This window comes from Nelusetta ayraudi, unplaced genomic scaffold (genome assembly GCF_046127955.1).
Source record: "Nelusetta ayraudi isolate G7.1 ecotype Tasmania unplaced genomic scaffold, CSIRO-AGI_Nayr_v1 ptg000135l, whole genome shotgun sequence".
Lineage (NCBI taxonomy): Eukaryota > Metazoa > Chordata > Actinopteri > Tetraodontiformes > Monacanthidae > Nelusetta > Nelusetta ayraudi.
Window position 1 is genome coordinate 13,073,483 of NW_027466185.1, and position 27,073 is coordinate 13,100,555.

The 27,073-nt window shown below is 48.9% G+C and overlaps 3 protein-coding genes across 7 annotated transcripts in view; 2 read left to right on the forward strand and 1 right to left on the reverse strand.

Annotated features, from left to right (window-relative positions):
- The window catches only part of LOC142877496 (protein C1orf43-like), a 236,417-nt gene that overhangs the window by 191,633 nt on the left and 17,711 nt on the right, over positions 1-27,073 (reverse strand). The window lies entirely within an intron of this gene.
- Positions 427-5,914, forward strand: pygo2 (pygopus homolog 2 (Drosophila)). Of its 2 annotated transcripts, XM_076051632.1 has the most exons (4): positions 427-623; positions 1,383-1,446; positions 2,111-2,163; positions 2,650-5,914. In XM_076051632.1, the coding sequence occupies exons 2-4, from the start codon at positions 1,395-1,397 to the stop codon at positions 4,321-4,323; spliced, it is 1,779 nt and encodes a 592-aa protein (XP_075907747.1). In that variant the 5' UTR covers positions 427-623; positions 1,383-1,394; the 3' UTR covers positions 4,324-5,914. The 2 variants fall into 2 exon arrangements, with proteins under 2 accessions (XP_075907747.1, XP_075907749.1); XM_076051634.1 differs by lacking the exon at positions 1,383-1,446.
- On the forward strand, positions 6,652-25,383 carry cgnb (cingulin b). Of its 4 annotated transcripts, none has more exons than XM_076012155.1 (21): positions 6,652-6,969; positions 11,728-12,968; positions 13,091-13,167; positions 13,264-13,309; positions 16,559-16,653; positions 16,918-17,044; positions 17,124-17,336; positions 19,106-19,254; positions 19,787-19,813; positions 20,369-20,480; positions 21,045-21,257; positions 21,362-21,454; positions 21,952-22,209; positions 22,291-22,461; positions 22,587-22,748; positions 23,093-23,182; positions 23,299-23,382; positions 23,450-23,568; positions 23,754-23,862; positions 24,723-24,886; positions 25,089-25,383. In XM_076012155.1, exons 2-21 carry the CDS (start codon positions 11,778-11,780, stop codon positions 25,219-25,221), a joined length of 3,633 nt encoding a protein of 1,210 aa, XP_075868270.1. In that variant the 5' UTR covers positions 6,652-6,969; positions 11,728-11,777; the 3' UTR covers positions 25,222-25,383. The 4 variants fall into 4 exon arrangements, with proteins under 4 accessions (XP_075868270.1, XP_075868269.1, XP_075868268.1 ...); XM_076012154.1 differs by having other exon boundaries at positions 6,652-6,860; XM_076012153.1 differs by having other exon boundaries at positions 6,653-6,897.

Below are 27,073 nucleotides of genomic sequence, written 5' to 3' on the forward strand. Positions count from 1 at the left end.
GTTGCAAAGATGATCAAGCGTCCAAAGCCCTCTTATAATGGGAAAGATCTTCAACTAAAGCAAACATTAGACTCACGCATAAATGTGGATTTTTGTCGCAGGACATTAAGTCAATATTAATGACAATAAGAACTGCTAATTTGCCTAATTAGATGTCCAATTAATGTCTCGAGAGTGTCGCTGGGAAATGGTGCCGTCTGCGCTGCTCCACATGTTCAAGTGATAGGTAGGACCGCTACACTGTAAATGGAGTACAATGCTATGTGCGTTTACTATGATGTGTGTTACAATTGATATTGTGTTTTCGTAAACATTTATGCACATCTTGACCATTGGGATTGATTGCCCATAATAATCGCCTTTCCTTTTTCATAAAGTATAATTAAGTTCACCCCCGTGTTGGCGATAACATGGAACCTTCCATGGTGCGCGATACTCTTGCTTGTCCCCCTTTGTCCGGTGGCGATAGAAGGCCATGTTAATTATGGCAAATTTGCGTTTTTGAATGAATTGTAGATGAAAGGTGACTCAACAAGCATACACCGAGTGGCGACTGGTTTGCTGGCAATGACACACCAGAGAGTTTCAATTTAACGGACAGCAGAGCACGCAACGGAGAAAGGGTACAGTTTGCTTTCCAAGACAGTCTGCAAGATGGCTAGCTCTGTTCACTTGCATGCTAGCGTTAGCTGCCGAGCTAACGCTAGCATAGTAAACAACAGTCTTCAAAACACGCTCGGTTGCTGTTTCGTGTGAATGCTGTGACATTTGAAATTGAGTGCACATTGACATTAATGAATGTAGAGAGATGAATCATTTGTTGCTTTATGTGCTGGTGTTACGATTATCGGGTGTAAAAGCTCAACGCTGCTAGCGAGCCACATTGAGTAACGTGGCTAGCTAGTTAGCCGAGATTGCAACAAGCTCGCTTAGCTCGCTGGCGGAGGAGTTCGCCTCACATCTGTAAGTGATCATTCACCGAAGGAGGGGGTGCTCTGTAACTTGCTTCAACTGACAATCGGGCCAGGTAGCACGCACCCAGTTCTCGGATAGAAGGAGACATGACTCGTGTCAACACGATTTTTGTTCTAAACGAAACAAAAATCGCAAAACGAGCTCCTGGACGTTTATTTGGTGACCAAATCCCGGCGTGACAGAAACCCGAAAGATTTGCAGCTGTAAAGGAGTTTGCAGACCTGGGCCGGCGTTTATGCAATTTAGTTACTAATACGTTCGAGTTACTGCTGGGATGCTAACAATTCTAACGTTATTTTTGTCATGACCTAAAAGGTAGAATCCACCCTCTCGTCTCATAGCCCTTCAAGACGTTGGCATTTTTAACTTTTTTTTTCTTGCATATGAACGGTGACATGCACCGACAGTCATATTAGCTAATGGCTGCCGAATCGGGGAGACTACTGGCGGGACAAGGAAAGCGGAGCAAAGGTAGGAATTGATTTTCACCCATCCTTCCGATCAGACTCGGAGTCATCCATTACTGCGCTGCAATGGGCTGCAATGGTGCTGTTAGCAAAAATCCTTTCTCGCCCTCTCCCATGTGTAAACTTCACGACTGTCCCCGGTGGTGGCTGCTTTCCCACAGAGTCGATCTGTGAACGGGGATCCATGTCTCTCTTGCTATCAGTGTTATATATCTCCAACTCCCGTTCTCCACGTCCTCATGTCCTCGTCTCCTCCTGTCTCCCTCATTGACTTGACCTCCTTGCCTGTTTTGCGGCCTCTCTCCCCCCCTTTCGCCTGGGTCATTTTGGTCTGCCTGGGTCATTTTTTTCTTCCCCCCCCCCCCTCGCCGCCAAGTCGAGGCTTCATTATCTTGGTGATGACGCCGCCTGGATGTTCAGCATCTTGTCCTCATGCCCGTCTATGTCCCCATCATTGAATTCATCCCAACTGTTGGACTTGAGAAAGAGGCCCCAGGTCTAAAGCTGCTCTACTCTGTCACTAAGGGGTTTTGGCCAATCCAAATGTGATCCTGCACTTGACTAGTGACGGACCAATGGCACGAGACGACGAGGCCCGGTTCTGGTGTGGCTAATGGTATATCTCTCCCTTTCCCTCCTGTCTTCCCCTTTGTGTTTTACTATTTCAGCTTCACAGATGAAGAGCCCGGAGAAGAAGAAAGCGCGGAAGTCCAACACGCAGGTAACTTGTCAGATTCTCCATAAGAAAGAAGCTCAGACTTCAAGGACATGAAAACTGAGGCTGCAGCTATCGAATGTTTTGGTAATCGATTATTCCATCGAGTAATCGGATGAAATGTACGTTAGCTTGATTCTGCCTAAGCAGAATTAAGTCCACACCAGACGTGGCGCGGGCACCTTTCAGAAGCGTGAAACCGCACCGCCCTGGCACCGCTGCCAAAAGAGCGCTTCTGTCTTCTCCCGATCTGCATGGGCCGCTTGGCTTGTGACACAAGCACGTTATGTGACACTAAAAAGAGTGCGTGCGGAATGTGAGCTTTAAATTTCATTAAACGACGCCTCGAGCCGGATGAAATTCCTCCATTATTTGTAATCCAGTTACTGAAGTTCCTCGAGGAATCGTTGCAGCCCTACTGAAAACATTTGGAACACTGTTTCAAGATCTCAGTCTTCGTCTCTCCCCCCCCCCTGCTTTATCATCTTCCAGGCGGCGGGATTTTCCCACCTCACTGAGTTCGCGCCCCCCCCCACGCCGATGGTCGACCACCTGGTGGCGTCCAACCCGTTTGATGACGACTTCGGACCACCGTCCAGACCGAGCGGGGCCAGCGGACCCGGTGGCGCTCCCTTCATCCCGAGCCCGGGAGCCGGCGGAGGCGGCGGCTATGGGGGCGGCGGCAGAATGGGCGGCGGCATGGGCTTCATGGGAGGTCCGGGTGGGCCGGGAGGCGGCCAGCCGGGGCGCAGGCCGCCGTTCGGCCCGCCGTCCAACGCGGGGCCTCACCACCAGCTAAGCTTTGGAGGGATGCCTGGCTTCGGAGGCGGCGGCGGCGGAGGCGGCGGAGGAGGGGGGGGCGGCTTCCCCCCCGGCGGCCCGGCGCAGTTCAACATGCCTCCAAACTTCAGTCCGCCGATGCACCCCGGACCAGGTTTCAACCCCATGCTGTCACCGGGGGCGATGGGGGGTCCCGGGGGAGGGGGGCCTCCCCACCCTCGGTTCAGCATGCCTCCACAGCAGCAGCACGGACAGGGGGGGCACCCTTTCAACAGCCCACCCTTACCCGGTGGGGGAGGCCCCCGAGGGCCGCCGCACGGCCCGCTGCCTCCAATGGGCGGAGGCATGGGCCCCGGCATGAACATGATGGGCGGCATGGGAGGCGGGCCCGCAGGCAACATGGTGGGAGGCCTGCCAGGTATGCCCCCCCAGGGACAGTTCCCCCCCTCCCAGGACGGCCCCTACCCCGGGCCCAGTCCTCCAGGACCGGGCAACGAAGATGGAAAGAACTTTGGTCCTGGGGGTCCGCCGCCCGGCCCCCAGCAGCAGCAGCAGCAGCAGCAGCAGCAGCTTAACATGAATCCCAACGGGCCTCCTCCCAACGCCACCCCCGGCCCGCCCGGCAACTCCGGCCCGCCGCAGCCAGGAGGAGGCTTCCCCGGCCACCACGATGTGCCGCAGCCTAACGCCAATCCCGGCGGACCCCCGTCCTCCGCGCCGCCCCAGCCCAACCCTAACTCCTCCCCCACTGGGCCCCTCAACGGATCGGGCCAGCCTCAGCACCCGCCCCCCGGTCAGCTGCAGCCCTCCAGCAACACAAACACGCCCAACTCCAATGCCTCCAACCAGCAGCAGCAGCAGCAGCAGCAGCCCACTCCGCCTAACTCCGCCCCCGGATCGGCGCCCTACAACCAGCAGAACAGCACAGGGGGCGGCGGCGGCGGGCCCATGGCAAACGCCACGCCCACCTCGGCTCAGAACAACATGGCCACCAACAACGGGGGCAACACCCCCGGCAGTAACCCCAACCCCCCGTCCAACTCCACCTCCACCCCGAACACTCAGTCGCCGCTGCCGCCGGGGCCCGCCGCCCCCTCCGCGGGTCCCGGCTCCGGCCCGGGCAAGCTGGGCGGCCCCGGCATGGTGTTCCCGTGCGGCCTGTGCATGGCCGAGGTGCACGACGACCAGGACGCCATCCTGTGCGAGGCGTCGTGCCAGCGGTGGTTCCACCGGGACTGCACGGGCCTGACGGAGCCGGCGTACGGGCTGCTGACCCGGGAGAGCGCCGCCGTGTGGGCCTGCGACTTCTGCATCAAGACCAAGGACATCCAGGCCGTGTTCGTGCGCCAGGGGTTGGGCCAGTTGGTGGCGGCCAATGAGAGTTGAGGAGTGGGCGGCGCTCTTTGCCGCAGTCCAAACGAATGGTCAATGTGTCATGTCAGCTACTTGCCCGGTCCCCCCCCGACCCCCAATGAGCCCCTTTAACACGTCCACTAAGCAGAGAAACGCTCTCATTGACATTCATACTTATATCTATAAATAGCACTTTTAGTGGCTCGTAAGAAAAATGTTTTTTTTTCCTCCCAAACTACAGGAGTCAAATCCTCGTGAATGTTAAACTACACAGTCCTCCAGACATCTAGCCTGCCAACCAGCAAAGCACTGACACCAACACACTACTACCTCACACACCTTTGTAATTGACTGGCACAGAAGCTCCTGCACTGTCCCGCTGTGAGTTGCTCCGCTGCGATGTACACAGACACACCAAACACACACGTTAGACAAAGAAAACACATTTTAATCGATATTTGACAATAAAACGGCTCAAAACACAAGATTGTAATAATCGATTTTTCCCGTCTTTGTGTTTAGTCCAACTTAAGTTAATCGTACGAGAAATTGGGAGGAACTTGTCACTCAAAATGTGTGCGTCGACTTTGACCGACCGCTTCGTTTTGCCATCAAGATGATTCATTCAGACGTCCTCTGCCTTGTCGCAGCCTTTTTGCACCGCAAGAAAGTGGACAGCAAATACAGACACATTGGTTTATTGCAGTCTTAACATATCATCCTGCGTAACTAACATCATTTGGGGAAAAAAACATAATGTACATTCTGCACAAACCTGCTTTCGTACAGACATTCTGACCCTTTACTGCTTGTATCTGTCACTCATTTTTGTACCCATCTCGTGCTGGTAAATCCAAAGGAGACTTGGGCTAAGACCCGCCCACACCTCACAGCCAGTTTTCCAGAAGAAGAAGAAAAAAAACTGTAAATATCAAGTTAGAAACATTGGGATGGGGCTGCCTTTGGTTTCCACAGACTGCACCAACCAACAGGAAAAAAAAAAAGAAACCGCTGAGCTGAATTTGTGACTTGGCTGTAAACCATATGATGTTTTCCATTCATACAGTACCGTTCCACTCATCCAGTTTCATCTCCAGTACACATGAATTGTAAAATCAGTGCTTTTGGGTGGTGTTGGCATAGCAAGTAGTGACATGATTTTATATCAGATGTGCATATTGAAAAAAAAAAAAAAACACACTTGGGAGGGGGTTGCATGTTATCCAATGCAGTACTTGTCAAAACTGTACACGTTTATATTCTGGCCTGAGTGCTGCCCCAGGCCTTGAAGTAGACCAAATAACTTAAAAGCTCAAAATATCTTTCTTTCTTTCTTTTTCAAAATTTCTGTAACAGAATATAGTGTTGATAACTATTCTTCCTTCTCTACTTTTCCCATCTTTTCTCTGCTCAATGTCCGAGTTGCCTTTTTTCGTTTCTCTCAGCTGTTCCTTTTTATTTTTGGTTGTTTGTATTATTATTATTTTTTTTTTTACCGGTATTTGTGCTGTGCTCTTGCTCTGCTCTGGCGCCTCCTCGTGGAATCCGGAGGAACCAGCAAATCCCATATCAATGGAAAGGGAAAGGTACTGATCTCTGAAGTAAAGACATTTTTTGTACTCGTGCCATGTCTGTTTTCATTCAGAGTTTTTTTTTCACATGATTGCTAGTGTTGAATTAAAATGAGGGATGGGGAACCCAGTGAAACAATGTGATTTCTTTCTCAATGTGCTGCATAATTGTACATTCTAAAAAAACAAAAACAAGATTCGATTTCTTTTCTTAACTTCACTGGTTGATTTCATGGTGGTTTTCCTATACTGATACAGCCTTCATAATATACATATATATATATATATATATATATATATATATATATATATATATATATATATATGTATATATATATATATATATATATATATATATATATATATATATATATATATATATATAAGAAAGTATTTATTAAAAATGAAAAAACTGGAGCACAATTGTTTTCAAAATATTAGTCCCCCTCAGATGCTGCGACGTCCAACTAAACCTCATCTCTAGCACGGAGTTAAAATCCAATAGTTTGCCAGAGGCTGTAAATAAATAGCTAGAAAGAAACGCTTCTTTTCTCCGGAGATTTGGATGGATAATATTCTCGAGTGTAACAATGATGCTTGGTCAATTGGTGCTTTAAAGACAACAAATTACATGAGGCACGGTTAACTTTTTCCTAGCAATTGGATATAATAATGACCTTTTTATTGATATTGATCGACTTGCTCTCCGGAAAAACCACGCTTACACACACGCTCCACTTGTGCTCCGGGCCGAAGGATGTGAACCGAGTCCTGGCCAGGCTCCGCCCCCTCGGGCTGCCTTCCCCACCAATGGCGTCGCTGCTGAGGCGGGACGGAGGCTCTCCGCCGTGCTGGCAACAGGTTGCGGAGCCGCGGCGCAGGGGGAAGAAGCATTTCCCGGTGTGCTCAGTCCATTGAGTAACACCTTGCACATCCTGACAGCCCGCTGACCGCCCGGCGCTGGCACTACTGTGAAGGGCTGCGACGCTACTACGGAAGGTGGGAGGAGGATTATTTCCTGGATCCATCCCGACAGGTGGAGTAGGAACTAGTGGCACCGGTCGGCTCCGTGTTGACACAGCTGCTGCTTGTTTAGAGCTAATTGCGGGTACTTTTTTTTTATTACTGTTGGTGGGAAAGTGCTTGTCAGCGCTGTTTGGGATTTGTTTCGCCGAACAGGGGGAGCGTTTGGTTTCATTAGTATTAGCAGCAGCAGCTGACGGACACCTGTAGCTGTGGGACGGGATTTGGCAGGCAGCTCCCTCCGCACTCAGCGTTATTTCAAGCCTTATGGGGGGATGCGGGGTAGAGGGAAATCGTTTGTTGTCCACATAGTTTTTTTTTATTTTATTCATTTATTTATTTATTTTAAGGTCTGCCCGCGTGCACGCGCGCAGTCTATAATTGGATCCGAGCGCGCTGCCTGCGTAAAGAGGATATGAGCGGTTATTACATTAAGGCGAAAAGCAGCTCTAGCCGCGGCGATGCGGGTTGTTTACTTTGTTCCTCCGCTCGTAAGCGCCCACCCCACAACCACCTTTCCTTCCTCCCCTCCCTCCCCTCGAGTAAACAAGCCGGCCTGCGGTTTCGACGCGCGCACCGATACTGGCTTACCGGATGGATAGGTGGCCACCGTGACGCAGCAGCTGATCCTGCTGGAGGAGGAGGACGCTCGCTGCCATTAATAATTGGAATGCACCTTTACCGTGTTGCCTGTCAGGGTGAAGTGGTGCTGCCGTGGAGAATGCCGTCTGGTGCAACAATACTGCAGATCAGGCATGGGCAAACTATGGGCCTGGGGGCCATATGCGGCCCGTTAAGCTTTTTAATCCGGCCCACCGAACTTAAAGAAATTATATTAATAGTGAGTAAGTCATAAAATAGCTGTATTTGATCCTTTTTTTTTCATGGGGCTTCAAAGACATATCTTGTCGGAACTTTACTTTTGTTCATCTTCACCCAATTCAAATTAAAGCACATGTTTTCTACAAATCACATGACATATTTGTTTCTCACATCACCAAAACACTCCGTCCATTTTGCTGCTGCTCTGGCCCTTCTGTCAAATGTTAGAACCCATTGTGGCCACCAGTCCAAAAGTTTGCCCACCCCTGCTGTAGATGGGGCGGAGGTGTGGTGTGGCGGCGTTCAGTTGATTCTCGTGCGTCGTTAAGCGGTTGACACTGATTGAACCGCACATGAAGTTGCTTTTCATGCTGCCATGAAAAACGAACTTTTTTTCTTTTTTTTTTTTTAAATGTAGGCAGGAGGTTAGGCGTGTGTAGTTTGTAATCAATGTGGGATATTTTAAGCATTTATTTGGGTGGAAATTATGATTGAGCTGAATTGTTTGTTGGGTTTCTAATAAACTCTAAAACCAATTGTATTTTGGAGTGGACTGTTGATTGCAACGATTCGCCGATGACTAACAGGCCGTGAGATGTCATCTAGGCGCTATTTGCGGTCAGAGGTCATGTGAACCTCTCCTAGTGTGTTTTGCTTTGTGGTTACAACTGCAGACCAGGTACAGGAATCTGTCACTGGAGAGCAGAGATCCAACACGTTTTCACCGCTCAGTGCGCACAGTGTGTTTGAAAATATTTAATTAAATGGCTCTGGCGCTTGATTTCTCACCCAGTTCATGTTGAGTGTTGTTTTTTTAACGGGACTTCTATTTTCTGATTGATCAAACCCACATCTACCTGACTTTAAAAGAGAAAGAGATAACGCTTGCACAGAAAAAATGAGGAGTGGACGGTTCAGCAGATTCAGCACCTCGCTGCTCCACGGTTTCCCCTCACAAATAATTCACTGCAAAGCCGTTTGATCATTTTTGTTTTTGACCAAAGGAATTTTCATTTCATCTATATTTAACTGCGTGCACAGGCACTGTTTACGTGTTTGAAAAGTAAAATAGGAACATTCATGGATCAGAGGGATTTTTGCAATGCATTCCCCTTTTTAAAATGTGCGTGTGTCAGTGTGTGTGTGTCAGTCAATAATGTTTCAGTAGTCCTTTCTTGGTTAATCATTTAATTCTAATGTTTTCATAGTGCAGACGAACAGACACCGCTTTAAACCCAATTCGTCCCACAAATTAGCACCTATTTGTGCTCAGATGCAAGAGATGCAGAGGGAGTGAATGGGGCGATGTGAGGGCAAAGGGGAAGGTGGCAGTGGCGGCGGATTGGCCCGTTTGGTGGCATTCTTGTCTCTGTTTACGCAGCCGTTCCTTGTGACAAGAGGTAGAGAGCCGGCTGCGCTCGGCAGCCGCTGGCTGTTGACATTATGCACGACAACTGGGCCCTTTGTTGAAGAGTTACATGAGGAACTTATTTACACCTGTGAGAGCCGCGATCGGCTGCTGAGGGCTGACCGAGACAAAAGCAAAGGAGAAACAAACGCTCCATCCTTTCACATCTCTCTGCATTTGATGCCCAGTTCTGCTGCTCTGCTGCTGTTTTCAGACCAGGGCAAATCATTTGTTTTTCATCTTTTAATTAGCCCCCTTACTTTTTTCTCTCTATAGCCTGTGTGGACATTTTTTTTTTCCTGGCGTGTGGGCTTCACTGTTCCTGCTGCCCTAGTTCTCAGTTTCCTCTTAATCTCTGCCTATTAATACAAATGCAAACCACGCGCAATGCAGAGTGTAAAGGGAACGGCTGGAATCCCAAGAATGCTTCTTTTTTTTTGTTGTTGCTGTTGTTGTCGTTGCTGCCACCGCTGCTGCCGCCGCTGCTGCTGAGACAAAGGCTGACTTTGATTCGTCAATTTGAACTTGATGGCCAGTCAAGGAGCTTCCTGTTACTCTGTAACCTGGCGGCCAGTTAGAGTCTGTTAAAATTTAAATCCTGTGGGAATCTGAAAGGATTTTTGGATGCTGCAAAGAAGCAGGGGTTAAATCCAGGATGATGAACTTCAGAGAAAGTGTGTGTGTGTGTGTGTGTGTGTGTGTGTGTGTGTGTGTGTGTGTGTGTGTGTGTGTGTGTGTGTGTGTGTGTGTGTGTGTGTGTGTGTGTGTGTGTGTGTGTGTGTGTGTGTGTTGATTCCAGATTATAATTAGCTCCCATATTGGATGCTGCTGAACGAGAAACGAACTGCCAGATCTCTGATGTTGAATGCACAGCAGGATTGTGCCTATGCCAGCGTACAATTCTCTCGGTGTGTGTCTCTGTGTGTGTACGTGCATTTGTGCACGCGCCCGCCCAGCACAAAGTAAACAGCCTCTGCCTGAGTGACTTTGCTCTGAAGTCTGGGAGAACTGGCAACGGGAGAAAGAGCGGCACAGAAAGACGGGGCTCATTCCTGACATAACCCCCGGTGCTTAATGCTCTGCGGAGCCCGGACAATAGGAGGAGTAATAACCTCCCCCTGGTGTTCATCACCAGGAGGGGCGATGGAAAATGGGAGCACACGGTGGACATTCTTGTGATGCTGGAGGAGACTGAAGAAGAGTCTCTCTGTGCACAGAAAAACATGTGGAAGTGAGCGTTTAAAATTAAAATGGCCAGCAATGCACATAGCTTTCAATCTAAAGAGCCACGCCAGACTCTTCTGGCTCTTCCATACATCTTACAGGCGAAGCAGAGCTGCAGAGCTGCTGGTTTTTAATCCACGGCCCAGGTCAAGCTCCCAAAACGTCACGTCCGGCGTTTTTCCACGGTGCAAACAAATCGCCTCAATTCGTCTTGATACCTTTTCCTGGCTGAGTAAATGCTTACCTCTGTCAGATAGCGCGCAGACACCCTTTTAACACAATTCCTTCCAGGGGACTGGGACTCCCTTTATGACAAAGCCAGTGGCCTCTGCCTCAGACTGCGTGTTCAAATGTTGTCCAGCACAAATTGTCAACATCTCCTCGTGTAAATCTTTAAACTCAAGTCATGTCAAAGTCATGAAATGAACCCTTCAAACCCCCGCTTTTCAAACAACACAAAAGACAGAAAGTCGGCAAGCTACGTAAAGTGGTGCCAGCACTGCGGATGACCCCCGATGACACTCGTTATCAAAACGTCGACTCCAGCCTGCACAAAGAGGATCTCTGTGGCCCCGCTGGCAGGTTTGACGTGACGTGAATGCACCTCATTGTGGTTTTCGGGGAGGAATTAGTTCTGTGGAGCCGCCATGAAAGATAGTCAGCCGAGATACGAGAGGAACCTGAGACGCCAATTAAGAAGCATCCAGTTGACAACTGGCAGCATAAAAAAAGAGAAAGTGAAGGTTAGGATGTAATGAGTCTTGTCAATTTGGAGGATTAAAGATAAACAGCCTGAGAGCGTTTTTCTCAGTCTGAGGTCCCACGTTGTGCTCATTTTTCCAATCTTTATTCTTCGCTTCCTGCTGCAACTGACGCTCGGTTGCAACTTCCACAAAGTCTCCTCGTCCTCATCCTCAGCTGCCGGGTCGGGCGTAACAGCAGGGCCGTTAAGGCCTCACATTTAAACAGAGCCAAAAAAGCAAAGTGGTCTCGTGGTGGCCTTTCCAGGCACCAACGAAAACGATCCTCGCAGCTGCAGTCGGCAAAGTATCGATGCCCTCCGTGACATCCCGCAGGGAGGATTAAACAGAGCCGCGTGTGTTGGTTGCGCACTTTCTTAAAAGCGGAGAAAGGGGAAAAAAAGGTCAGACTTCTCTCATGTGTGGGGAGTTCAGCGACAGGCTATAGACACGTCACGGTGTCGGGGAAACGGCGGTGAGGGGGAATTAGCCGTAACGGCAGTGAAATCCTCGGCTCGGCTGTGACTCGGATCACAACAAAGCGCCTCGCTCGCTTGGATCCCATCGTTCTGTGTGTGTAACTCATCAGATTTGCATTTCTGCCGCTCCTTTCTTTTTATTCATTTATGATTTTTTTTTTTCATCCCAGGATTCTCGCGAGTGACAAAAAAAGAAAAAGAAAAAACCCAGGACGCCAATATGAGTGCCGTCTCATCCGACCGAAAGCCCCCTGTGGATTACGGCGTTCAGATCCGCTTCATCAAAGACCTCCATGACACCGGCGGGGTTTACGCGGACAAATCCAAAGTAGGGAGCGGCAGCGGCGGCGGCGGCGGCGGCGGCGGCAGCACGAGTGGATCAACGACTCCCACCAACAAGTACGGCGTAGCCGTGCGGGTGCAGGGGATCTCCGGTCAGCCCTATGTGGTCCTGAAGGACGGTGAGAAGGGCGACTCATACGGCGTTCAGCTCAACACTCCCGCCTCCAGCTCGGGGCCGCCCTCGCCCAAAGTCCTCCGAGAGGCGGCCGAGGTCGCCAACCCTTACAGCCCCGCCGCCCGCTCACCCGCCCCCGCGGCCGACGACGAGGACGGGGAGGTCTTCGGGAGCCCGCTAAGGAGACCGCCGGGTGACGGGCAGGCAGGGACGCAGGCGGACGATGACGTGAAGGCGGAGAGGGCGAAGGCCGAACCTCAGGTCAAAGCAGCAGCAGCGGCAACAGGAGTCAGCAGGAGGAGGGAGGCAAGCAAGGACTGGCTCCGTGCGGAGGGGAAGGTGGAGGAAGAGGAGGGGAAGTACAACGAAGCGGGCCTGAAGCCCGTCAGGTTGAATGGCGTGGAAGCCCGAGGCGCCGGTTCCACCTCCTCCCTGGGACGCCACCGGCAGCGGCAGCAGCAGCGGCAGCAGCAGCAGCAGCAGCAGCAGGAGGGGCTCCACGCCCCATTAGCGTCGGAGCCTCCGGCTGCGGTGGCCGCCAGTGACCAGCCCCTCCCCGAGGTCGACACCAACTCCTTGGCGCCCATCAACAAGCTCATCAGCAAGTTCAACAGTGGGACCCCGGGGACCCAGCAGCAAAGGGGCCGCTCCGGGGCCCGGCAGCGGCTCAAGTTCGACGAGCGCCGGCGGTCCAGGAGCCTCGACGCCAGGAAGGAGGCGTCCCTTCCTCCCCCCGCCTCCCCCACCGTCAACCCCTACGCCCCCCTGTCCGCCTCCACCTCCTCCAACGGTTTGTTGATGTCGGCCGTCCCGACGGGCGGCAGCCTGGGGAGGAGCTCGCCAACGGTTCCCAAAGCAGCCGCCGCTGCCGAGGTTCCCAGGGCGCCAGCGTTCAAGTCGTCGGGGAGGTTTGTGGAGAAGGACGCCACTCCAGCTCTGGCCAAGAAAAGGCCCGTAAGTACCTACGGCAACAGAAGATATTTGAAGGTATTAAATTGCCTCTTTGTTTAGCAACTCACTGCCCGTTCCCCTCGCCTCTTCCCCCCCGTACCCTCTCAACACTTTCCTCCTTCCAGGAGGTCCCACCAAGGAGTCACAGCACAGCCTCCGTCAACGGGGACGAAGTGGAAGGCAAACTGGCTCTTAAAAATGGGTAAAAAAAAAAAAAAAAGACGCTGTTTGTCTTTCTGTATTTAAATTTTCTTTTTTTTTTACATATGTCACTGTCTCTGCACTGTTTGCTGATCAGCTCCAGTGTGAGCAGAGGATCCCTCGGGAGGGAAATCACTTTTAAGGTACGTCGTCTGCTAGCTGTTGATTGTAACAATTGTGAACGTGATGCTTTTTTTTTGTTCTTGAAAGGCTACAAATCCTGTTTACATTCCTTGCAACCGACACTGTGAATTAAAAAAAACTACAGCACCTGCAAAACCAAATGAAGAAACGAACTTCAGATAGCAGCGCTGAGCATTCAGATCTCAGTTCTCCTTCCAGTTCTGCTGCCCTCCATGTAGTTTCTCCACTTAAAAATCATTGCTGCGCTGCCAGAACCTGATGGACTAAAAGTTAACTAGTTTTGCCGTTTGCTCTGGCCTCTTTACCAGATGGACATGTGAGATTTAGGAAGCGCCCCATCAGTCGATACCTGATATTTTGACCTTTCTGTAAAACGTCTCCGGCAGAGCGGATGCCCAGCAGGCTTCTTCTGAGTTTGCATCGTATTTGCTGCAAAAGCGCCGCTGCGTGCAGAAAGCCAAGACGTCTCATGCACTCGACTTCTGTTGGTGTGTAATTTCAGCATGTTGGTCAAACAAACAGTTGGGAAGCGGGAGGGGGGTGGGGTGGCAGGATGGGGGTCTCCACAACAGTGCGGCCCTTTGTGATGTCGCTGATGCATAAGTGGCAGCAGCATGGCCCCATTTTTTTGCTTTTTGTTTTTGTTCTAGCGTGCCATTACTTTATTTGTCAGCTCAAAAATATTTTCAAAAAAGCGCTCTGGGTTCTGCCAACGTGTTTTTGCTCCTTTGTGCTCCTGCGACACCTTATTAAAACCGTGGATTTCATTATGAGCTGGAGCTCCTTTTAAATTTGCATCCCTCCGCATAAATCTGCATGCCAAAGTTATTCCTGCGCGTCCTCGACCTCTCGCGTTACGCACACTTGATTATGTATGATCCCTTGTTATGTAGCCGCGGCCACGGCTGCCCGACAATCATTTTGTCTGGCGCTCGGTCTCTTGGCAACGACGCACCTGCTGTGTGTGTGTGTGTGTGTGTGTGTGTGTGTGTGTGTGTGTGTGTGTGTGTGTGTGTGTGTGTGTGTGTGTGTGTGTGTGTGTGTGTGTGTGTGTGTGTGCTGAGGACGTAGCCGTTCACAGACATCAATAATGGAGCCGGGCTGGAACCCTGCACTGTACAGCTGAGTGAGGGAGGTGGAGGGGGGGGTCTGCCGGTCCTCAGGGGGCTGAGCTTTCATTGGCCAGAGACTCATTTGTAGTGGCAGCAACCGTGAAGTCCGGTTTAGCAGCGGACTTGTTTTCGGGCCGTCATCTCAGCTACTGCTGAAGCCTCTGAAAGCTCCAGCGGCAGAATGAAGAGCTTTACACTGTTTTGCTTTGTTGTTTTCACTCAGCCCCGAGGCTGTTTATTCTGCTGCTCTGGCCCTCAACCCCAACATCGACTCTGCACGTGTGAAGCCAAAACACGATGAGATGAGATGCGAGCTGGGAGGAAGATGAAGCGGCCGGGGGGGAGGGGATCCGGGGAGTGTTTTTCTTTGCGTTTGTTTTTCTTTGCGTAGCGCCGATGCGCCTCAGGCTCCCTCTAAGTGCTGCCGTGCTGTGACTGGTTTAACGCAGCGTCACCAGTTAATGGTGAGTGATGGAGCCGATGCGCTGACACCCGGGGTCGCTCGCTGATGTGTTGGGCTGAACGAGCAGACGTCGTGATGTATGTGCATTTGCACTTGCGGCAAGTGTCCACACACTGCTCCTTGTTTTTGTTTGTTTTTTTGTTTTTTTTACATTCAAAGCCACAGAGGGTAGCTTCATGAACCTTTTGTCTCTTCGCAAAAGTCAGCGTGCTCATTAAAAAATCATGGAGTAAGCTAGCTAGAATTCTGCAACCTGTATCCAATTTCCCCCTTAAAACAAATGTTGTGCTAAAGAGGTTGAAAGATGGGTTTGATGTGCAACTAAAGCAGTTGAACGAGGCTTCAATGTAGATATATCAGCAAGAAAGCAATTTTGCATTTTGCCAAAAAAACATGCATTCACAAGAGGTTGATCTCTTGTTGTCGCTGTACCAAACAACAAAACAACAAAATACACAAGAAAAAAAAATACATATTTCAAAACTTACAGGCATAAAATAAGTGGATCATGCAACAAAGCAGCTTCTGATATCCTTTCACGAGCACAAACTTTTTATTCGCCCACAGCACCAGAGGCTACGTGCACCAACCAGCGATTATTTTGATCTGCCTTTAATTGAATCTTTTTTTTTTTTTTTTTTTTTTTCATCGTGCAGTCACTATTTCCACTTGTTGTTATGCCAAGATTTCAGCAGGGCATCGGCGTCCCCGCTTGTATTATGGATGATTAATACACACGCATCCACACACACACACACACACACACACACACACACACACACACACACACACTCAAGGATATGGCTGATGCAATTCACTCAAAATAGCTTATACATATTTTGCGACGCTATCTGCCGCTAATTATCTCTAGCGAGAATGGCGAGACGCGGAAAACCTCCCAGAGCAGAATTATCTGCAAACCGTCCTGCAGGGACTCGGACTAAAATGAAACAAATCTGCGCAGAACACGTCTTCATAACAGATCACAGATAAGAAGCGGCAACCGTGGGGTCCTCTGAGGAGCGGCGGCAGCCCTGCGTGAACCTTTTGCTGTGTCTTCCCTCCTGTGTGTGTGTGTGTGTGTGTGTGTGTGTGTGTGTGTGTGTGTGTGTGTGTGTGTGTGTGTGTGTGTGTGTGTGTGTGTGTGTGTGTGTGTGTGTGTGTGTGTGTGCGCGTCTAGATCGAGTGTATAGGATGAGGATGAGAGCAGTTTGAGGGTGCAGAGGCTGCACTCCTACGTCCCCCTTCTCATGGCAACGGGAGCCTGAGTGTGGGCGGCGCCGCTCTGCTCCCCTGCAGCCTGTCACAAAGACTAGTTAATGTGGGGTAGCTGTCTGGTAGGGGACCCTTTCTCCTAAAGAGTCTTTTTTTCCCCTCCGTCTGTCAGAAACTAGGGCAAGGAATTCAAGTCAGGATTTGTTGGCTGTTTTTTTTTTTATTCTCCTTTTTCTTTTTCCTTTTAAGTTTCCAATGATTCGGAGCGCCTTAGGTATTTGCAGCGTTGACAGTGACACTCGCAAAGTTTCCAGGCCTCCGCTTCGTCTTTTTTGTGCGCCGCTCTCTTTGTCCTCTCCCTCCCTTTCGCCTTCACACTCGCTGACGCACTTTGTTTGTGTGCGTGTGCGCGTGCGCGTGCGCGTGTGTGTGTGTGGTTTCTGTCCTTTGAATAAAAGGGAGGAAATGATGGAAACTACAAAAGGGGGAGCCACGAGGAGCTCCAGGAGCAACTGAACCGCTGCAGGGAGGAGCTACAGCAGGCCCACGATGAGTAAGGACGTGTGCGTTTGTGTGTGTTTGCGCATATGTTTATAGGCGGCACAGCAGCAATAAACTTTCACCAGCTCAGTCCTGGTTTTTTTGGTCTCACACTGATGTTTTGATCCGTACTGAGTTTCTCATTGCAGTATTGACTCAGAGTGTGTGTGTGTGTGTGTGTGTGTGTGTGTGTGTGTGTGTGTGTGTGTGTGTGTGTGTGTGTGTGTGTGTGTGTGTGTGTGTGTGTGTGTGTGTGTGTGTGTGTGTGTGTGTGCAGGCTGATGAGGGAGCGCATGTCGAGAGAAGCAGCAGAGTCCCGTGTTCGCCTGCAGGAAGACCAGCTGGCTGAGCTTCAGGAGGAGCTGAGGAGAGTTTCAGAGACCTCCTCAGACTCACTGCAGACAGTAATAACACGCACGCACGCACGCACGCACGCACACACCTAACAATGACACGTCACTCCACCTCTCCCCCCCCGCGCAGGACGTGATGACCCTGCAGGCCGACCTAGCCGAGGCCGCCATGCTGCGCCAGCGGCAGGAGGAGACCCTGAGGCTGCGCGAGCGGGAGCTGACAGCCCTGAAGGGGGCGCTGAAGGAGGAGGTGGAGTGCCACGACCACGAAATGGAGGCCCTGAGGGAGCAGTACGGCCAGGACATGGAGAACCTGAGGAGGACCATGGAGCAGGTCACACAGGTGCTCAGACCACAGAGAGACACGTTGAGCGGTTTGGTCCAGTCTAAGTGTTGGTTTACACCAAACTCACAGTGAGACCATTGTATTATTCACTATTACATGACATCACGGCAGACCTTTTGGTCGCCACGTTGCAGCTGCACAACCCCAAGTGTCAAAGCATCCTGAGTCTCTTATTGTACATAAAGACCATGGATGTATTATCAGATACTGGACTGGCAATATGCCGACCAGCTGATTTTTCACAGTGGCCTCTCGAGGTACTGCAGCAAAAAAAAATGGGCCCAAAAAGTATTTTTCCCATAGACCGCATTACAAAGATAAATGCATTTAAAACGGCTGACAGGACGACTCTAACCTGAAATGCGATTCATAGTAAATTTTTCTATTGTAGATTTTTTTTTTTGTCATGGTCTTTTAGTCGTTTAAAAAAATGATGAAGGCAAGAAAATCACCAGAAAAGAGTTTTTTCCCAGCGCGACGTCACAACGTCGTACGTGCTGCTGTGTCTCAGCTCGTTCTGATTGGCTGTGTCCTGACGCGTCTGTAAGTGACCTTCTCCAGAACATTTGGCCAAATAGATAATGTGAGTTACAGAGGCATGCTGGGAACTACTCTGCATGCACTATGGGCCCATCAATGAAGTCAAACGTTTACGCCGTATGCGCTGGGGGAGCAACTTCATTGAAATGAATGGGCCGCCATCTTGGACTCTGGGGCCTGGATAAAAACCTGGTCAAACTTAACACTGCAACCTGCTTCTCTTTATCCCTCCGTCACTGTTCAGAGTTAACTGACAAGCCACAGTTATTTTTCACTGTGAGAACATGGTCATCCTACAGCTCCATCATTAAACTAGAAATTGAGAACAATTACAAAGCAATAAACCAGGAATGATTTGCATTCAGTCTTATGGCTACAGCACAAAGATCAAGTCAGGAAGTACAAAGTCATTCTCGCTTTAAGATCACACAAGAGCTTTTTTGTTTTTTTTGTTTTTTTCTTCTTTAAATTGCACAGTGAGCCACTAACAATCTGGTGTGACAGGCATCCAAACTATCTTTCCTCAGAGTCGACCTCCACCGTGCAGGTGTGCAGAGGGCGTACTGTCAGGTCAGACCTGTCGGGCAACCTGATCGTGTTATTAATGATGGCATTAAACATCTCTTTGAAGTAGGATCCTAATTACCCACCCAGGCCGTGACGTCTCGTCACTGCATTTTTCTGTGTCAGGGCAGCGGCTGGCTGGCAGGCAGGCAGGCAGGCCGAGCCCACCGCGCTCCACTGGGGGAAAGAGAGTCCCGCCTTTTGTGATTGCAGTGCAAAACTTTTGCAGTTGCAACGTCACCCGGTAGCAAGTTTCTCCAAGTGTGACTATTTCCGTGGTTCTGTACTGTAGGGGAAGTGTGCGTCTGAACAGAAATAGATCGTCGTGCATCTCGAGTTTTTGGGAAAAATTAGGAGGGAGGATCAGAACAGGAAGCGAGACGACGGGCTGCCAGCTGCTGCTTTCAGTGCTGGGACTGACGTGGAGTAAAGAGACTAAAATAGCTGCATCGAACCTTTGCCTGAGATTTCCTGTTAATGATTGAAGACGCACTGAGACATCAAGAGCAGCTTTCCCTCAATGAAACAAAGAGAGCTTGTACATGTCTCCGCTTGAATGACTTGTGTGTGTGTGTGTGTGTGTGTGTGTGTGTGTGTGTGTGTGTGTGTGTGTGTGTGTGTGTGTGTGTGTGTGTGTGTGTGTGTGTGTGTGTGTGTGTTAGTCCCAGAACCAGATAGAAGAGGAGCGGGAGAGGGTGAACGCCTCCATCGCCAGCCTGGAGGAGGAGCTGGAGAGCAGCAGGGACTGCAGCGAGCGCTGGAGGATGCAGCTGGACGTCACCGCGCAGGAGCTGCAACAGACGGCGCAGGAGTCAGTGTCTTACACGCTACACGTCGTTTACATATCTTCACGTCCGATTACCTCGCATCTGCGACGTGTGGGTTGGTTGTGAACCCGGGGATGAAAAAAAATGCTGAATATGTTCAGCATTCACAGGCAATTCCAGAAACCATTAAGCCTGGAGGGAACTGAATATTTCAGCAAATCGATGCTTTGTGAGAAAGACTTACGATTGCTGAGGCTTCACACTGAACCTGACTTTGGTTTCCGTGCAGATGAATAAGACACCAGCGTTGCTGGAGACAGTAATTGTTTTAAATTGGCCTCTTGCAACACGGTGCAGCATCAGTGAGAAATCAAACACGGCTCACATTTTTTGTTTTTTGCTTGGGGAGAAAAATGTTGAAAGACTTTTGCAGAAAACTTTCTAGGGAAAAAAAGTAAAACTTCAAGTGGACGAACTGATGATCCTGGTTCAATCCTGCACTTTTTCATTCCTCCTGAGTTATTTTTAATGCATGTGCTCTTTTTTTTTCCTTCGCCTGACTCTTCACTTTTGCAGGAGCAGGAAGCGTGTCAGCAGTCAAATGTGAGAGAACAAGCTGTGTGGTTTGAGTAGGTTTAGCCTAGTTTCAAATCAGCAGATATGAACTTGATGCTTGTCTTTTTTCTCCTCCACGAAATTCACTTGGAGAGTTTGTCGAAGTGGATTTCAGATCTGATGACGCCTGATTCGACCATCAGATTGTTGAAGTCCGGTGATCTGACAATAACAAACCCAATCACATCAGTCCTCCAAACCAATCAGTCATGTACTAGTCATTTGCGTCCAATAGCTTTTTTTTATATTTTAACAGTCCGTTTTTTTGCCTGTTTGCTTTGTTGTGGTTTGACTCTGCTACCTTTTGTGTGCTTTGGCTTTGAAGTGTGTGTGTGTGTGTGTGTGTGTGTGTGTGTGTGTGTGTGTGTGTGTGTGTGTGTGTGTGTGTGTGTGTGTGTGTGTGTGTGTGTGTGTGTGTGTGTGTGTGTGTGTGTGTGTGTGTGTGTGTCTGCGCGCACACAGGTGGACTTTTAAAGCGGACTACCGTGTCGCCTCTGTGTTTTGGGTTTTTTTCTTTTATGACACTTACAATTTCTCCTGCAGGCTCCTGAAATCCCGTCTGGAGAAGGAAGAGCTCGACGGCAGGCTGAAGGATCTTCAGCAGTCGACGCTCACCACAAAGAAGCAAACGGCCGCCTCTGATTCGTCAGCAGAGGTAATTTACATCAGTCGCCGGGCAGAACGCAGATTACGCTTGGCTGTGTGGGCAAAAAGCAGCATGTCTGTTTGAAAAGATGTGGTAGTTTATTGGCGCATCATCTGCACTTTAGTTGATATGTCTGATTTTCAGTTCAGTTTATTTTATTCCACAAATCAATTAAAATACAAATACAAAATACAATCAATCCAATTATGTTTGTAAAAATGGGACTCCTCAGAAGCTAACTACAGCTTATGAACAGGGGCCACCATACAACAACCATAGATCACAAAGCAATTCCCCATTACCACCCAATGCAACCCGACTTAAAACCCTAACTTCATCAGATACCCCAGATACAAAGATACTCATACATACACAAATGCATCAGATACTGGCACATGAAAAAAACCCATACATGAATACATACATACAATAAAAAAAGAGAAAGTTCATCATTTTAGGTCTTCAACTGTTGCCAGTAGTTTTAGAATACGACATGATTTCATAACATCAGACATAACGTAATAACAATTCTTGCTTGAGCACATTATTTGTCCCTGATTGCCTTGTTCCAAGGAGTTGCAGAAGTGCCAGGATGATCTGAAGCAGGCCCGGGCCACTCTGGACAGACAGCGCGGTGAACTGGATGAGAAGAGGGAGGCGCTGGAAGCCTTGAAGACAGCCAGCGGAGAGAAGGAGGCCGAGATGCTGTCGGAAATCAGGAGGCTGAAGCAGCAGGCGCAGAAGGACCAGGCCGAGCTGGAGAAGGCTCAGGAGCAGGCAAAGGAGGTGCAGTCCCCCCCTCCCGCTTTTGTTGTTTGGTTTGAAATACATGAAAGGACACATCCAGATTTATGCGCCCGTCAATTTCATCATATTCCCCCTTTTCTCAGTCATCGGCTGCAGGAAAGACAGTGGTGGACCACAGCAGCAGCCTGGAGCTCCAGGAAGCAAACACTCGTCTCAGAGAGAGGCTTGCCCGCATGGTACAGCTCATTAACCCAGCCGTGAACACACACACACCTGCACTGTACTTTATGAGCATAAAAGGAAAGGCCGCCCACGCACTCTCTATTTTCAACTGACAGATAAGGAGTAAATGAAAGCCCCCCAAAAAATAAAGAGACTCAAATACATAAGAAGCTCAGGACTTAATCCCCTAGAGACGCCTTTGTTCTTTGAGGATGTGCAAAATGCTGAATGCATGTCGGAGCTGTGGCGCAGGAAGACGTCTCCAGTGCAATAATCCTGTTACTTGTAATGTAAAAATTGTCATGTGAAGAGATTAGTCACGCACAATCTGCGTAGGTGCCAAGTCAAAATGATTTATGTCCATGTGTCAAGCAAAGGGGGTAGAATGTTTGCTTTTTCTTTGCATTGAATCCCAGTGCTAACATGCTGAACTATATCTGGACAAATGGTAAGAAAGCCAAATCTGGAGTTTCCAAAATGTCCCTCCGCTTGCCTCTTTCCCCACTCGCAGACGAAGCTGCACTCCAGTGCCCCCCGTAGCTCAGACGCCGAAGAGACGATCGAGACGTTGGAGGACGATAACCGCTCCCTGAAGTCTCAGCTGGAGGAGAGCAGGAGGACGGCGTCCCGCCTGGCCAAAGAGAGGGACGAGCTGAGCCACCGACTGGAGGAGCGGGACCTGGAGAGGGAGGCACTGAGGAAGGGCAAGACAGACCTGGAGGAGCAGAAGAGGCTGCTGGACCGAGCCCTGGAGAAGATGACCAAAGAGGTAACAGAGTCAGTTTTTGTTTTTTTTGGTTTGGCAGATGCACAAGAGGCTCCGTCGTCAGCGTGGGCGCCTCTCTTTCAGATGGAGGCGATGATGGGAGAGTCCAGGCAGTCTGTGGTGGTGCTGCAGACGCAGCTGGACGACTACAGGGAGCGCTCCAGGAAGGACCTGCAGGAGGCCCAGCGCACCAACAAGGAGCGGCTGGCCGAGCTGCAGAGGGTTCAGAGCAACCTGAAGGCCCAGCAGGAGGAGGTGAGCGGCAGACAGACAGGAAAGGTCGACGTAGGAGAACATAGGCAAGCAAAAACTGATCTAGTAGAGAAAAGAAGTTCTGTCCATCCTAACGTGCTCCATCTACATTGTTTTTTTTGTTAAAGGTTTCCCGTCTGAAGAAGGAGCTGCTGGTGTGCAGCGAGGACCGGGACAGTGCTCAGCTGGAGAGAGACCTCCTCAACAACCGCTTCAAACACTTGGAGAGCGAGCGGGAGTCGGAGCGGAGCAGCCAGACTGACCGCACTCGGGAGATCCGGGGACTGGAGGTGAGACCATAAGGGCAAAAACTGAGGATCGTTCGGATACAGTTTAGTATATTTTTTCGGAGGGTGGGGTATTTATTTTGGAAGGAATACACAAGGACAAGAAAAAACGAACAACATCAGTAAACCAATCCTGACTTGTTGATAGGATTGAGTGGTTCATTCGATCTTCTTAATAAGTAGCCCTGACTCTGACCTAAATATTGTACTTATAGACAGTCCTGTTGGAAAAGGAGATCTTTCTTGAAATACCTAATTCAGGATTAGCAGTTACCATAGCAAGTTTTAATATAAGCTTTGGCTTTGCTGAGGTGTAAAAGGGGTGTTTTTATCTGTTGATCTTTCAGGATAAAATTAAGACACTGGAAATTGAACTGGACGAGGAAAGAAGTGGCGTGGAGCTACTGAACGACCGCATCACACGGAGCAGAGATCAGGTGCCGCATTTTGCATGTGTACATGCAAATCAACAGCAGGCATTTTTTTTTTGTTTTTTTCTTGAGTTTTTTGTGGTTTAGAGGTCCACTCATGTCTTGTGCCTGGCTCTTCTCAGGTGGACCAGCTTCGTTCAGAGCTGATGCAGGAGCGCTCGGCCAGACACGACCTCGAAATGGACAAGAGCGCACTGGAGCGACAGGTAACAAACCCTCTTGTTGAGGTGTGATCGCTGGCTTTACGCTTACACTTTCCCACATCGGTTTCAGATGAAGGAGCTGAAGTCTCGCATAGCAGACATGGAGAGTCAGACACGCCCCACTGCTGGAATCACACTGCTGGAGAGCAGAATTCAGGAGCTGGAGGAGAGACTTCGCAGCGAGGAGAGGTTCGACTGAGCTCAGACAAAGAATCAAAAACAAGAGTTTTAAAGGATTAGCGTGTTTTGAAATTATCCAAATACAAAAATAAAAACATCAGCTTCAAGCTCCCTAATTGCATTATTGAAATGAGTATTCTAGACTTTGAACCAATGCCATTGACTAATGCTGTGCAAATTCAAATTATTTCCAGAGAAAAAAACAGCATCCAGGCGTCTCAGCGGCGAATGGAGAGAAAGCTGAAGGAGCTTAACGCCACACTGGACCAGGAAAGGAGCCAGCATGTCGAGCAGAGAGATCAGGTGAATAGCCAGATTTGCATATAGAATTTCCATTTGCTGAGAAGGAAAACTGAACTGTAGCCCTGTAGTTCAGAGCACAGTGTGCTGGGAGTGCTCAGCAGAAATCTTTAAGAAGTTAGTGCGCAACTACAGGCTGTTTAGATTGCATCTGAATGGAAAATTTGAAGGCATCCTGGGCAACCGGTTTACCCAGCTCAGGCAAAAGAGTGACAGCTCTAAAGTTCGCTACACAACACATTAAAGGACCCATACTGTGCAGTATCCACACTGTGTTTTCTGTTCTACAATTTTGCATCCATCCTTTGAAGTCCACCACATGTTGTCCAACAAGGCAACAGTTTAAACGGGGACACTTTTGCAGGAGGCAACAACAAAGGCCTAAATATGCACATTTGGGTTTATCTACCTATTGAGGGTTTTTTTTATCACTTATCAAGTGCGGCTGCACCACAAGAGTGCATAATGAAAAACAGTTCTGAAAACTTGGCATAATATGAGAAAAGGACACTAAAGATGTAGTAGCTGTGAAATCGACTCTTCCAGTCTCACCTGGATGATGCAGGTATCTGGATTCCCTGCATTCCTGAGATGTCTCAAGTTTCCTGTCTTTATTTCTGATAGACTGTTTTTTTCAGCCGTTTGTCACATTAATATATCGCTAGAAGAACCACCGTATTCAGTACTGCTGAGCTTTGCTAATCGCACCTGTGCTCCTCCTCACCCAAATTCACTCGCCCACTAGAAGGCCTCCCCCGACCTCTCCTGACCTTAGGGACCCTTCATGCACCCTCGCGCCCGCCCACCCTTCTGACCCCTTCACCACCTCTCCCCTTCTCTTCTCTCTCGCCCCTCTCCCACAGCTGTCCCTGCGAGTCAAAGCCTTGAAGCGGCAGGTGGACGAGAGCGAGGGGGAGGTGGAGCGTTTGGAGGGCGTCCGCCGGAAAGTTCTCAGAGACCTGGAGGAGCAGCAGGAGCTTCAGGAGGCACTGCACGCCAAAGTGGCGTCCCTAGAGACTGACCTCAAGTAAGATTTTTTTTTTATTTTGTGGCAAGTATTTCTGAGTCTCGCCCGTCAGAAGCATGAAGGAGCTCCCTCCCCCCATGCATATTTCCAACACTAGGTGGCACTATGTAACAATGAACTGGACAAACGTTGGCACTGACTTGCAAAAGTGAAGAATCTGACCATGTGTTTGTGTGTTTGTCTGTTCGCCTCTTTGTCTCAGGAGGAAGTCCCAGCAGACTCACCGCTCGGCTCTGAACTCCTCCGCCTTGAGCTCCGAGGACGAGGACGGTTTCTATGACTCCAACATCACCTCCATTCTCAACGAGAGCCACCTACAGACCTCCAACTGCTGAAGTCAGCAGTTAGAAGGCATCAAGAGGCCTATAAAAAGATTCTCTCCCATTTTTTCTTGTGTGTCACAGAAATGTATGAAGGGCATAAAGGACTCTGCTGCGAGAGGAACTCGGTTGCCATGCACTACAAATAAGCCTCATGGGTTTTTTTTTTTTTTTCTTGGTCATATTTTTAGCACTGCAGTTAAACAGACTGAAACAGAATGAAAATGATGGTACATTCTTGGAGCGTTCAGCTGTGATTATGATTGCTTCAGTATTATCGTGTTCCGATGGGTCTTCTCCGGATGTTTTGTTGCTGCATCAAGGCAAAAAGAAACCCAAAAAAACAAAAATCTAGAAAATGCTTTGCTGTCACTTTACACTTCTGTGGTAAACATTAGTGTGGCATGGTTTAGTTTTCCATTTGCAGTTATACTGTAGGCTTAAAAATTCCAAACCTTCTTTGACCAAAACAAAAAAGGTAACTCCTTTTTTCCTCAAATGGTTCCTGTTTCCTTGCGCATGATAGCCTCTCTCTCTCTCTCTTAGTGCCGACAGCAGCTTTGTGTGATTCTTTATGTATTGAAAATCTGTTTGTTTTTGTTTTTTTGTATTGGTCAAATGTGACAATGATGGTCTATTTAAACTGAGCCTATATTTTTTACACTGTATTTACCTGTGTACACCTTTTCTTGATGAGACAATCAAATACAGATAAATAGCACTGTGTGTTCCTGCACAATTTGTCCTACCCCTCGCAATGTTTTCCACTTTAGGAAACTTATTTTAAATGCAGTTTAATATGTCGCTACGTCGCGCTTGAATCTTGTGCATGTGTTTTCACTTTAATGCCTTAAGAGAATAAGCTTCGCCTCTCAATTGTTAGTCGTTGTTGTCTCTGCATGTGTTCTGCCCCCACCGCTGATGCTTTAATGATCTTTAACCGTGTTATTTGGTTTTATGTGTTTTCCAAATATTCACGCAGAAGAAATTCCAATGTGAGGAGGAGTCACCGCTACTGGAAATGCTTTGTCTTTGTTTTCTTGGCATCAGAATGTCATGAATGTGGATTGTTTTTCAATGACTTTTGAAGGTGTTAAGACTTTTTTTTAAACAGCTGTCACTTTTAAAATCTGTTTTTGGGCAATGAAGAGCAAGTGTGTGATTTAATACGATATGTGTATTATTCTGCTGGTAATGATACTGGCCAGGGCGTTTAAATTTTGAAGCAGATTTTGGACTATGTGCACAATAAAAAAAAAAGGTGCATTCTACTTTGGACCTCTTCATAGTTGCATAGTTGATCATCTGTCTTGGTTAATTGCTTAATGAACATATGAGCATGACTTTGTGCTTCACGTTTAACATGTGTATGCAATATGCACTTTGAGAATCTCCATCCTTGTGAGGAGTTTTGAATGAAATCAAAGTGGAGCAAGAAAATCAGGACATCGTGTTTCTAATGTCTTGGGCCAGGTTTACAGGTTTTACTCTTTTGAAGCGCTTGAAACTGTGAGACTGTGGAAACCAGCAGGGTATAAGTCATCATTGTTTCACATGAATGACTGAAACTTGAACTGTAACACCTCAAGCACATAGTAGTCATGTGACCCATCCTCCCTTTTGGGGTGCGGCCTGAACTTCGTCACTGTCTGCGTCGTGAACATCAGAGGTGCGCCAGTCAGTGGCAGGTCTGAACCTGGCAGAGGTGAAATCACGTTTCATCCTCACGCCATTAAAAGCAGCACTGCACTTCACCTTCACTTTGCTTTGTGACAACAGAGGCGCGATGAAGAGTTCTCATTAAGATTTGTTCCTGTGTTTTTGCTTCCCTTATACAGTTGAAAATACCAATGATGTGTGTTCAGCG

Coding starts and splice junctions, on each gene's coding strand:
- pygo2 (XM_076051632.1), top strand. CDS start 1,395: ATGGCTGCCGAATCGGGGAGACTACTGGCGGGACAAGGAAAGCGGAGC. Junction 1,447..2,110: donor ACAAGGAAAGCGGAGCAAAG/GTAGGAATTGAT, acceptor TTACTATTTCAG/CTTCACAGATGAAGAGCCCG. Junction 2,164..2,649: donor CGCGGAAGTCCAACACGCAG/GTAACTTGTCAG, acceptor ATCATCTTCCAG/GCGGCGGGATTTTCCCACCT.
- cgnb (XM_076012155.1), top strand. CDS start 11,778: ATGAGTGCCGTCTCATCCGACCGAAAGCCCCCTGTGGATTACGGCGTT. Junction 13,310..16,558: donor GGAGGGAAATCACTTTTAAG/GTACGTCGTCTG, acceptor TTTGAATAAAAG/GGAGGAAATGATGGAAACTA. Junction 22,462..22,586: donor TGAAGGCCCAGCAGGAGGAG/GTGAGCGGCAGA, acceptor TTTTTGTTAAAG/GTTTCCCGTCTGAAGAAGGA.